The sequence below is a fragment of the Chaetodon auriga genome, chromosome 8 (assembly GCF_051107435.1).
Source record: "Chaetodon auriga isolate fChaAug3 chromosome 8, fChaAug3.hap1, whole genome shotgun sequence".
Classification (NCBI taxonomy): Eukaryota; Metazoa; Chordata; class Actinopteri; order Chaetodontiformes; family Chaetodontidae; genus Chaetodon; species Chaetodon auriga.
This window is the reverse complement of record NC_135081.1, coordinates 13,480,867-13,492,721: the sequence shown is the minus strand read 5'-3', so window position 1 is coordinate 13,492,721 and position 11,855 is coordinate 13,480,867. Positions and strand designations below refer to the sequence as shown.

Sequence of the window (11,855 nt, the reverse complement as noted above, 5' to 3'; positions counted from 1 at the left end):
AGTGACTACCTTGGCATCACATGCAAGTTTTGATGTAAGGATGCAAGGTAGCTTCACCCTGTGGCCTCTGTGGAGCTGGGAGATGTTACTGTGGCTCCAGCTGATGACCTTCCTCTTGCATCGTCAGCAGGGCAGTGCATTTTCTTCATGGCCACCACCTGCCTGATCCTCTGATCCAGACCAGCTGAGCTCAGAAGCTCTTTGTGACAGTCTGGATACGGACAAGTCAGCTTGACTTGCCACAGCTTTCATGGCATCCAGAGCAGCAGGGGATGGCCAAGGTAATTTGGAGGAAAATTACGGGTCTTCAGGAGCACCTATGGGGATACCATCAAAGTTTGTCCACGATACTAAAGTCCAGCTCAGGATGTCCCTTTGCTGTCTACCTGAACAGGGCCTGGGATAGCCCCCTCTGGTCCAACTCAGGCAAGGTCTGTATCCAGCCAGCTGGAAGACTGACTCATCCATTTTACAGTCTTGGTCAGGCTTTTCTGGTTAGGTATTTTCCTATCCAAGACAGAACAGAAGGGGGAGGTGGAGGTGTGCTGGGTGGTGGTTGGAGCTGCCTCCTGTGGAGTCCCTGTTCATAGCTGCCACCAGGTAAACAGCGTACCTCACCTTGTTTTCAGCCACACACCTGTATGTCTGATTTTTGAAGAAACCCAACAGGTGCTTCTTGTTTGAAGAAACCCAGCAGGTGTTTCCTGTTTGCTGGATCTCTGTGGTGCTGAACTTAAGTTTTTCTGGCCTTGTCCAGCACTCCCTGCTCAGCTTTGTCGCTTTACTTGTGCCTGTGTCTAGACTGTCACACTAAAATGAAGTCGTACTCAGAGAAATTGATTGGTCAATGGTAGAGATATGAGCGCTGATTGGCCATAGCATACAAATCGTGATACATGTGTCGTAGCAGACGGAAACATTATTGGCTGTCGGTACCAAGAATAACCGTAATTTTCAGGTGGCACCAATGGCGCAACGTGGAAAACGCGTCTGACTGCAGATCAGAAGATTCGCCTCATATGTCAGTACTGACTGGTTCGTCTCTTTTTAACTTCTTATGTTACCTAAAAATGATTCTGAACTGTCTTCGGGCTAAGGCCGAAGGAGGAAGTCACTGAAACAAAGCTATGAAAACGACTTCGAAATGTGTTTTACTCAAACTTCTGTATCAAGTGTGATGTGCAATGCCATTGTGTAAAATTACGCATCTTTCTTCGGTCCAGTGGTGCGATGGAAAAGGTATTTTCTTTTCATTTAATATTATACAGTATACAGTTTTGCAACTGTAAGTGTTTAGAGTACAAAGATCTTAAATGAAGACGAAACACCTTATGTACTCCACCACTGACCCGAAGAAAGATGCGTAATTGAACAGAATTGTACGGTAATAATATTTGATAGAGGCGTTAAAATTAAACAAATTACTGGTTGTGCTTAAAGGTTATTTCAAAACGCAAAAAAGTTTCGAGCCAGCCAGGAGTCGAACCTAGAATCTTCTGATCCGTAGTCAGACGCGTTATCCATTGCGCCACTGGCCCATATACACATCACGTTCATAACAGAGCTCTTGTATTTTCACCATCGGCTATGGGGTCTTTCTTTCAAAATATCTGGATATTATTAAGATACCATTTCATCCTCAAAGCTAATGCTCTAAGACCATTTAATATATATATATAATACATGTAAGTACATATCGACCTCGTTGTCCTCAATACCTTTATTAGCCAGCAGATGTCGCCGTCAACAACTGCATCAGCTCACGTGTCTGCTCATGTAATTATGTCCATTCAGACCGTCTTTTCAAGAGAGGTACAGTGTAGTAAAATGCAGTTGCATTTGCAGCTTGGAGTTTTAGTAACAAAAAATGATACAGCTGATCAGTGGCAGAAAAAAATCCATTAAAAAAAGGTACCAGTGGTGGAAGAAGTGTTCAGATAAGCAGCCCTCTCATACCACAGTGTGAAAATACTCCACTAAAAGTAAGTACTAAGTACTAAGTATGTATTATCACTAAAAAGTAGTTGTAGTGAGTAATTATACCAGAATACAAAAATACTACATTACTACAAAAAGTAATGACCTCAGCTAGAAGCACTCATGCAGGCTTTAAAAAAAAGTTGTGAAAAAAAGTGAGTTTGTGAGTGATGAATAGCTTCCCACACCATTTTTTGTACGGTCCAGTGTGTTGTTCAATAAACCACAATAAAGTTTGTTTTTGAGTAGATTTATCTCTTTAATTATTTATACTGAACAAGGCAAAAGCTGGTTTAGGTTCTCTGACATCAGCTTTTATTGACAAATGGATCTTAACTTTGACTCCAGACTACATTATTGTTCTCCATTATTTTCTAATTTTCAAAACATACTTTATTTTATAGCTATATCTATAAAAGTACACTTTCTATCAAAGTACATCATAATTCTAAAATACACGATGCCATAATGAATTTCATTGTCATATCAACATTCTTACCCACATTTTCCTGTCAGGTTGCCCATTAACATTACTGTACCATGTAATTATAAATACAAATAAAAAAATATTGTACTACTGTACTTCAAAGCGTTACCACTGTTTCTAATATTTTGTTCATCCAATTTGCACATGAGGGTGGCAGAATTCTGCATACACCTTCCAACATAATGTAGTCCAGTACATCACGAGTTACGACCTCCACAATAAACATGGAGATGATTTAACAACTGTCCAGCAGTGTCAACCAGAGAGCAACTCTCTGGTTTGTAAATGCAGAATTTATGGCTGAGCTCTTGTTGTTGTTGGATTGAAATGCATTAGGCTGTACTTAAAACCGTGCATTTCAGCATTTCAGATTAGGGTCGTGTATTCTGTGCCACATAAGATATATGTGAGCTGAAAGGAATCGGTGCACAAGTAGAATTTCTCTATAATAGCAAGGGTCATATTCATCTATGTCACTGGAGGGAATGTACAGGCCTGCTGTCATCACAGCACTATGGGAATGAGGACTAAGTCCTGCTTTGGCCAGGCACATTCCCATGTAAACATCGTCAATGGGAAGAATGGGGATGGACTGGGACATATTGTATATGACCAAAGCTGTGTAGCCGGACAAGAGGATGCCCCCACCACCACAGTAGGGAGGGTATGAGTCTGACTCCTGCACCTGAACTGGAATATAATACTTGCTCCCTGAAAACCTAATGGGCCCCACATTCTGGATCAGATGGCCGGTAAAGAGATGCTTGTTTCCATTATTGTCCTCAAGGCTTTGGAGATATATAACCACATTGTCCATGTTGGCAAAAACGTCATCATCACCATTTAGCAGGAAGCGAGCGTTTGGGCAGCTTCTTTCCATCCATTCAAGGAAGAGAATCTGCTTCAAAGTGAGGTTGTAGAATGAGTCACTGAAGTCCCATTGGAGGATGTCATTGTACTCACGTTGCTCCAGCTCGAGGACTCTGTTCATGTTCTCTTTCTCAAAACCAGTACCCATTGTTCCCGACGTGAAGATCCTTCGAATCCACACGCCATTTTGTAACCTCTCTTTAGCCCAGGTTCTGCGCAGCACCTCTCGACGGTCAAAGTTCACAGGTGAGCTTTTAATGACCAGCAGAAGGAAGACCTCTGCGGATCCATCAGCTCCTCCACATTTGTCAGGAAGGTCCAGTAGCATGGGAAAATGTCGACAGTGTCTATAGTAGAGGAAGTCTTGCAGGCTATCAGGAAGTGAGCTGAAGTTTGTGATGCTGGCAGCAGACATGTTTTGTTCACATCTTGGCCAGGAGTGAACATATGAGGTGCTTTTGGTGGGTGGCTTCGTTTGATTGCATTCATTTCTCACAACTACTTGAAGGGGAGTAGTGTTGTGGTCAATACATTGTTTCCGGAGAAAAATGATGATGATGAGAAGAGCTCCCACCTGCAAGAAGGTGCTTGCTCTGATGTTTGTCCTCTTTAAAACTCTGCAGCGACAAAAAAAAAAAAAAAGTTTTCTCATCAACTCACCTCATTTTGTGATCTACCACTGCAAAAGGGTTAAGGTTTGGTCTAGACCATACATTAAAGCATGAGTTAGACCTGCTCTATGTGGAAACTGTCATGAGACAATCTTAGCTGTGATTTGGTGCCAAATAAATAAACTGAATTGAACTGAAATGAATTTGAACTGAATACAGATCCCATGTTAACAGGCCTACCCGGTGTGAGGGGGTAATGATAGAAGCTGTACACTGCAAAGCCTGTAATGCTGAAAAATGATTGATTGAATTGGCTGATTCTGGCTTCTGAAACCTTGCATTGGCTTTGGTTGAACGCTGGAATGCTATTTGGCTTAAAAAAGGACTGGTGTTTTCATCAGACATTTTTTTCTACAGTGGTGTTGAACTATGAAGGGAACACTTCACAGTCATTACGGAGAGGAAAATAACACATATGTCATGTTGCTGTCAGCCAGTGTCACTATCAGTGTAAAACTGTAATCACTGTAAAAAACTGGATCAACTTGATGGTGATCCTCACCCTTTTCATCTAGCTTTGCCATCAGAGCATCAGTTATCAGTTACAAATGTAATCTGCACTACTTCCTGTGACAGTAAGCAGTGAAACCATCTTAAATGAAGCCAAGCAAGAAATCACAACATTACCTGCTATTTTCCTGCATATCATGGGAAAAATTACACTCTGGCATATCTCAAGGACTCTTTAATCCGTCAGGTCATCGTGGTCTTGGTCAACTTTTACAGGAACTGTGAAGTCAACACCTACATTTCCTGTTTTGTAGCATTCAGCAGGGGTTTCAGGCTGCAAAGCATTCTTTCTGCCTGTTTCTGCCTTATGAAGTGAGGTGAACCTACAGGGGTTCTACAGTCAACAGGACTGACACAAATTAAATAAATGTCATCATTAAAACAATGTTTTAAGTGTTTGTCAGGCCTTCCATCTCAAAGACCATAACTCACTCCTGCATTATAATTTTGAAGAAAGATAATGGCTTTTCAAGATGGCTTTGATGAGAATCTTTACTGTTATTTTGCAGAACTTGTGACAATATTTAAACATTGCAAGGTCTCTTCACTATAGCAATATAAAATATCTTAGTGCATTTTCTTCACAGGCGTATAGAAATAAAAGCTGAACTATTTAAAGCAAAAATAATTGAATTAATTTTCAGGAGAGGATCATGCAGCACACAACTCCAGCAGCCTTCTTTCAGCAGTAATTAGCCTACCTGAACATACTGGCCACTCAGTGTGCTCTGAAATCCGTCTGCAGTCAGTTTGTTTTACAGGTTGCCTTGAAAAACAAAAAACATAAACCAAGTGCTGTGTGGCTGTCAGTCTCCCTTTCCCAGCCAGTTACATGCAATCCTGTCCAATCTGACTCACCTGAGCACCGCCCCTTTCATCGCTGCTAGGTAATGACGATAAAATTACAGTGGAGCAAGATACGACATATATAACATAAAGGTGGTACTGAAAAGCCGACAGAGGAGAGTCCCATTAGAAGTCCCATGAGGCTAATGCAAAATGTTTTCAGTACACAAATAATTGATTTTGCGCGGTTACCCGTCAATCATGTGAGCCCAGTGAGCCTGAAGGCAGCGGCGCACAGAGGAGAGAGAGAGATACTATCTGTTTGTCAAGATTTTCCAGTTGAAACAAGACAACATGGAGGACACAAACAAGGTTTGGGTTTGGCTTGTATTCAGCTTCATCAGCTGCCTTATGCTGGAACATGTTCAACTCTGGCATGGAGCCATGTTTTATTTTAGATCCGTGTTGCTTATCGTGAACTGACCAATCACAGCCTGAATGGGGCGGGACATCAAAAAATGTTACGGAGCCACAGCAAACTTTGGAAATGCTGAGGTAAACAAAATGCGTGAATGGTTGTGATTGTTGATGATGGGTCTAGTTAGCCTTAATAAATTAAAGATTAACCAGCAATGTAGACGATTTTCCTTGCACAAGAATTTAATGAAGGAGCACAAATACCAAAATAGTAAATGTTGGTTCTTAAACTGCTGTATTGATATTGCTTCACCATCATATGGAATTATATAAACATACTAACAATACAGAATGAATGTATGAATGTTATACTAACATTATACTTTTATATTGTACTTTATATGTAATGGTATAATATGCTAGTTTACTCACTGTGGATGGAGCATATGCAGTGGACAGAATTTAGTCAGAGCCTGACGCCAATGCCAGTGAACCAGTTCACCTTGTTCTTTTTTACAGCGTATTTACATAAGTTATTATTAGAGTTATCATTTTGTAATCTTGTTTACATAAAATGTGATGTGGGTGGTGGTGGATTTTTTTGTGGGCTGGTCAAAAAACCCAGGGCCATTTTCCCCCATTTCCAGTCAGTCCTTGCGCTAAGTTAGATATTTTATATAGTTTGAGGTGTGAGCAAATACATTGCTCACTGAGGTAAAGTTTAGCACAGATTTTATTTGAGTTGTGGAAATTTAGACGACAGTGGGCTTTACAACTAGCTCAGCAAGTCCAGTACGCAGCAGCATGGCTCAGTGCTCCTTCCTGCTGGTACACTGCTTCTTTTTAGCAGCCACACAATGACAAACCATGAACTTACTCATTCACTCTCTCAATCTGTCTTTTGTTCTTACAAAAAAATAGTAAGTGGAGGCCTCAGGCTGCATGTAGGGGGACGCCAACATGTTGAAAGTTGTGATGCATTTATGATGAAACTAATAAAACCTGGTGATTAAAGTTGCTGATTTAACATGTAAATATTACAGATCTGTAATATAGACACACAGGGCGATATTAGCTACAGGTATTTAACCCGCTAGAGGTACATAATTATCAAGCATGTAGGGCAGCCTATGGAAATGCATCACAGTTTCTTCATTGAAGGGCATCCAGAGAGCACTTCATCATGTTTTCTTGCACATTGGGCGACCGTCAAGGGCACTTTATCATGTTTTATCTACCACAGAGGCATGCAAGAGGCCACTTCTGCTGCGTTTTTTCCAACATGCCCTTACTTTTTCTGTGTTGTAGTTTTCAACAGCGGTTGAAGGCTGGAATGCATTTCTTTTGTGTGTGTGTGTCTCTGTGTGTTTGGAAATGAGAATGTGCAACAGCAGTAGCCAGAGAAGGACTGGGGAAAATCTAATAATTATTATCATTTAAACAAAACACCCTCAAGTCAGCTAGTGTAGCTAATGACGAGACATGTCTGAAAACAGTCCGCCTGTAAACTTGTGGCTATAAAGGGATCCTGAGATTCTTACTAATGTCTTTGTCAATAATTATATACTGAGCCTTCTCACTGCCGTCCCTGGTGTATTGATTAAATCAACGAATAATAAAAACCTCATTTGAAAAAAGAGACGAACAAAAAGCAAAGCTGTCACTATTGTAGAGAAGGTGTGAGTCCTCAGCAGGAGGTTTGAATGCAGCACATGAAATCAGCCTTACAGATCCAGCACGCCCACATCTGGATTACTGTAGGGAGTGTGTAAGGGTCACCCACTGTATCTATAACAGGTATGAAGACTTTCTTTTTTAAAGCTCTCCTGTGTGAGTTTTAGATTGTAAACTATTAAACATCATAACATTCACAGAATACAGACACACATACACACTCACCGATGTAGCCAGTGAACAGCCAGATGACTTCATCTGTCCTGGATGGATGCATTGGTTTTATGTTCACTTCAGATTCAGATGCAGATACCGAAGCTTGCATGTTTCACATGTTGTGACTAGCTGGCTAATTTCTTACCAGTTACTTTATTAAGAATTAAACTCTTCATAATATGTGTAACACAAATTCAAATTTGTCTCAATGATTAAAAACTGCTTCTTTTTTCATCAAAAGCTCCTTTATGATTCGTGAGTAAATGGATTAGTCTACATACTGCAAAACAATCAGCCTTCTTTTTCCATTTCCTTGCTTTGGATGTGTTTCGACTCATTAGTTACACCTTCGATAAGTTGAGCAACATGTGTAGGCAGCATCCATGTCTGGACAAATGACTATATTCTTTATTATTTGCACTCTGCCCACGTGCTATCAGGACATTTTAATAATGTGTCTTTTTTATGATATGATATCTTTTTTTTTGGTTGTCCAGTGAGCTGTTAGAGTGATTTTTGTGATGACCTGGACATGGGATTGATATTATAATCTTATAAATAAGTAATCATTTTTAAATCATAAATACAGTGTAAAGTGCAGTTGTTATAGAAAAGACATCAGTCTTTTGTTGCACAATATGATGGTAGCATTGTTTTTTAGTGAATTTTGCTGCAGGATGTTTCACACATGTTTGTGTGCTGTGTATTGTATTGCTACAATGACATCTTTTATGGTGATCATTACATTTCCATCTTATCTGATGTATATTATTGGGTATGTAGCGTTAGCATTTTTGAACAGGGATAACATTCAGGCAGACTTTCCCGGATGCTCCTGCAAATCAATGATTAAATGCTAAAAAATTCAGCTTTGAATGACACTGCCCACATTTTCTGCAGTTTTGCCAAAATAAAAGAAAAAAAATCAGACCTGACCACCAAATCAGTGTGTCGAGGAGTGCTCTCATACTGAACAAAATGGATGGAGAGGAGAGTGGGAAAGAGAAAAGCTGTCTCGCAGACACAGTTACAGAGCAGAATAGACACAACCACTTTGGTGGAACATGAGGCCATAGAACAGAAGTAATGGTACATCAGAAATCATCATTTCAGGAAAGTTTGACTCTTTATTTTAGTAATATAGACTTATTTCATTCAGTGCAGTGTTTTGTTTTGTTTTGTTTTGTTTTTTTAAAATATTACATTACATACATATTACACTGGGTTTGTGGTTCTCATCATAAAACGCATTTGAAGTAGAAAGGTGAACAAACTATTTTATGATGATGGCTAAAATTCCATCCAAAGCCCCAGAACATCCCACCCCTCCAACTCTTCCCTGGACCGGGCGGTGAATGAATCGAGCGCACTCTCATGCTACTGTAACACCGCCCCTCCGGTTAACTCCCCCAGTGACGTCACCAGAGTCCTCCCAATGCGGGGGCTTTGTGGATGGGCACTGGCTGCACCGTGGAGAAAAACGTGCGTCCGTGGCGTGTGGTGTCAGTGTCAGTGACAAACAAACCGCGGCAGCGTGCGGAGCGCCTGTTTCTACAGACGCTGCATCAACACCAGCACCGGATAGATAAAGGATATGTGACATGCATGCATGCATCAACGTGTGGGTGCAGATATTTGGAGGTTTTCGAGGAATGAAAAGTGGACCGCTGCCGATGGAGCTGCTTACACACTGAGGCTGGGCTGTGACTTCTGACCGGCTGCATTGTTGCATATGTTTCCTGGGATGGAATAATTCTGCTCCTCATTCATCAAAGAAATAATTCATAAACTTTTGTTTTCGCTCTCTATGGTGCCTGAAGGGTAAGCACAAACCCAGGTGTCGGTGCATTGTTTATTCTCTGAAATCATCGCAGCATGGGCGCTTGCATGCCTTTGTTTTTCAATGCATTCGTTCCCCTTTCTGTGTATCTGTCAGCTGGAAAGCTGCTGGTGCGCGCACACACCATTTTTACTCATTTATTAAAATTCAAGACTCATGCGTTTTCCCAGTGCAGAGTGATGTCCTTGTGTGTGGCAAAACACCTCTGGTCTGTGGCTCTTGTGTTAGCAGGGAGATGGACGGGATCGGGAACACCATGCAGAAGAAGGCTGCAGAGCTGGAGCGGCTGGCCGAGGTGCTCGTCACCGGGGAACAGCTGAGGTAGGTCGGCGTGCCCCAGTCAGCAATCCCTGGGTATGCTGCGAGTCACAAATTCAGGGAAGTTGTGCCATTTTTCTCAGGATCATCTGCAAACTGTCCAGCTTATTCGCCTCCACGAACGAATACACCTGATGATTAGTAAACCGTCATTTAAATAAACAGTCTTTCTTTAGTTCATGCTCAATCTTGCATGCTTTTATTGCCCCAGATCAGGAAAAACGAGGACATGACAGGACATGACACATCCAGTGAGAAAAGTGGGTGTTGTTGACATGACAGCCGGTTAATAATCATGGATGTAGCTCTCTCCCTCACTGCAAACTGGCAGTACAGGCGCGTTCAGCTTTCTGCAGCATGCACAGTCAAACAAAGGCGTGCACACACGCACAGCCCTCCTTATGCACTCTGCTACAGTGGCCTGTTTTGCTTTACTGTTTTCAGGACTGAACAAGAGTAATTTTTGCTCCAGTAATACAGTGCCCTTTGAGCTTCCCAGGGAATGATCAACTTGCTAACCCTGTATCATGATCATGCCCCGTCGATATCAACCACTAACCATGGCAGTGCTGTTGACATGCTGTACCCTCTGACCCACTGCACGCTTAAAAAAAGGCCCCATAACCCCTGTGATGTTCCCTGGCTCATGCTTCCAGCAATGAATAGAGGCTCAGTAGGTAAAGCATGGCATCAATGCCTGGAATTTCAGTCCCCCACAGAAGTACGAGGGAAAAATGCAACTGAATTGTGTTTTCCAGCTGGGCGGGACAAACTGACTTTGAGTTTTGTTGTCCGTGAAGAAGTACACACTGTAGCATCGCCCAGTTCTGGAGAAGCAGAAAAAGAAACAGTCATCACCTCAAGAAATGAATAGGGTTTGTCTGGACATACTTTTCTGTGTTCTGCTGCTCAGTGACAGTGTGTGTTTTCCTGTTTGTCACTCTATAGGGTGTGTGTGTGTGTGCGTGTCAGTGTCCCTGGCACAGCTGTATACTGCGGCTGCCAGCTGGCGGTGTGGCTGGTGTCAGTGAACGAAGGGTTGGTCGGGGTGGCTGTCCCAGAGTCCACTGCCTCTGAGACACGCTCGGGGGGGTTGGACTTGAGGTTGTGACATACACGGCTGCTCTCTGTCTCTAAATCTCTTTCTGCCTACTCAACAGACGTAGCAGTCAGCCTGAGAGCTTTTTAAGCCCTGCTAGCAGCGTGGTTTTAGGGACAGCAGTGTCTGTCTGTGGGTCAGCGCTGCACTTTGTCCCAGACTGAAATGTTTCAGCAGGTTTTGGATGCATGACTCTGGTATTTTGTACAGACATTCATGGTCCCCAGAGGATGAACCCATCTGACCTTGGTGATCCTTTGACTTTTCCTCAAGTGCCATCATGTGGTTGATATTTTTAGTTTTGAGTGAAATATGTGGATAAGTGTTGGATGGATTGCCATGAAACTTTCACCTAGCAGGATCATCAGTTCAGGTTTATGACCAGTTACTTCAAAACCAGTAACATTCCCATTAGCCTCAGTTGTGACTTGCGTTAGCGTGCTAACATTCTGAAACCAACATGAAACTAAGTGAACATGATAAACATACCTGCTTAGTATCAGCCAGTTGAGTTTTCACTGTGAGCATATTAGCATGTAGCTCTGCTGTGTCTAAGTACAGTCTCATGTAGCTGCTAGCATGGCTGCAGGCTATTAGTCCTGTTACACTGTGCAGTATGAACTCACACAGTACAGTTTAATGATTGATGTTCCTCCTCAATAATTTACTTCTTGAGCCTTGTCCTTTGGTCTGAATTGATGGTTCAGAGGGAGTGAGAGAGTCACACTTTAATTTTATCAACAGTGGTATGTAGTCATGGAAGTAAAATTAGACCTGATAGGAAACACATCTGGAATAAAAGCAGGGAGTGTACCTGATCCACACCTTTGTTTGATCATTCTATCACGAGTCAAGCTCATAGTACACGAGGGCCATGGTTCCTGGTTCCTGGTACTGAACAGTACACCGGCTGTTTTTAAACGTCTTATCACACATTTGTGTCCCATCATGTAGACCACTCGTATGTTAGAGCAGATGTGCTGCAGGCAC

The 11,855-nt window shown here is 42.0% G+C and overlaps 1 protein-coding gene, 1 non-coding gene and 1 pseudogene across 3 annotated transcripts in view; 1 reads left to right on the top strand and 2 right to left on the bottom strand.

The window, feature by feature from the left end:
- Positions 1-1,465: 1,465 nt before the first annotated feature.
- trnar-acg (transfer RNA arginine (anticodon ACG)) lies at positions 1,466-1,538 on the bottom strand. The gene has a single exon. It is a non-coding gene; the product is annotated as a tRNA-Arg (tRNA).
- Positions 1,539-2,822: 1,284 nt separating this feature from the next.
- On the bottom strand, positions 2,823-5,393 carry LOC143324336 (N-acetyllactosaminide beta-1,3-N-acetylglucosaminyltransferase 3 pseudogene; annotated as a pseudogene).
- A 3,717-nt stretch (positions 5,394-9,110) lies between these two features.
- deptor (DEP domain containing MTOR-interacting protein) overlaps positions 9,111-11,855 on the top strand; it is a 29,655-nt gene continuing 26,910 nt past the window's right edge. The window contains exons 1-2 of one of the 2 annotated variants that reach the window (XM_076736863.1): positions 9,111-9,429; positions 9,677-9,769. In XM_076736863.1, coding sequence (XP_076592978.1) covers positions 9,416-9,429; positions 9,677-9,769 — 107 coding nt within the window. In that variant the 5' untranslated portion in view covers positions 9,111-9,415. The remainder of the gene's footprint in view (positions 9,430-9,676; positions 9,770-11,855) is intronic. The other variant, XM_076736864.1, reaches the window with a different exon arrangement.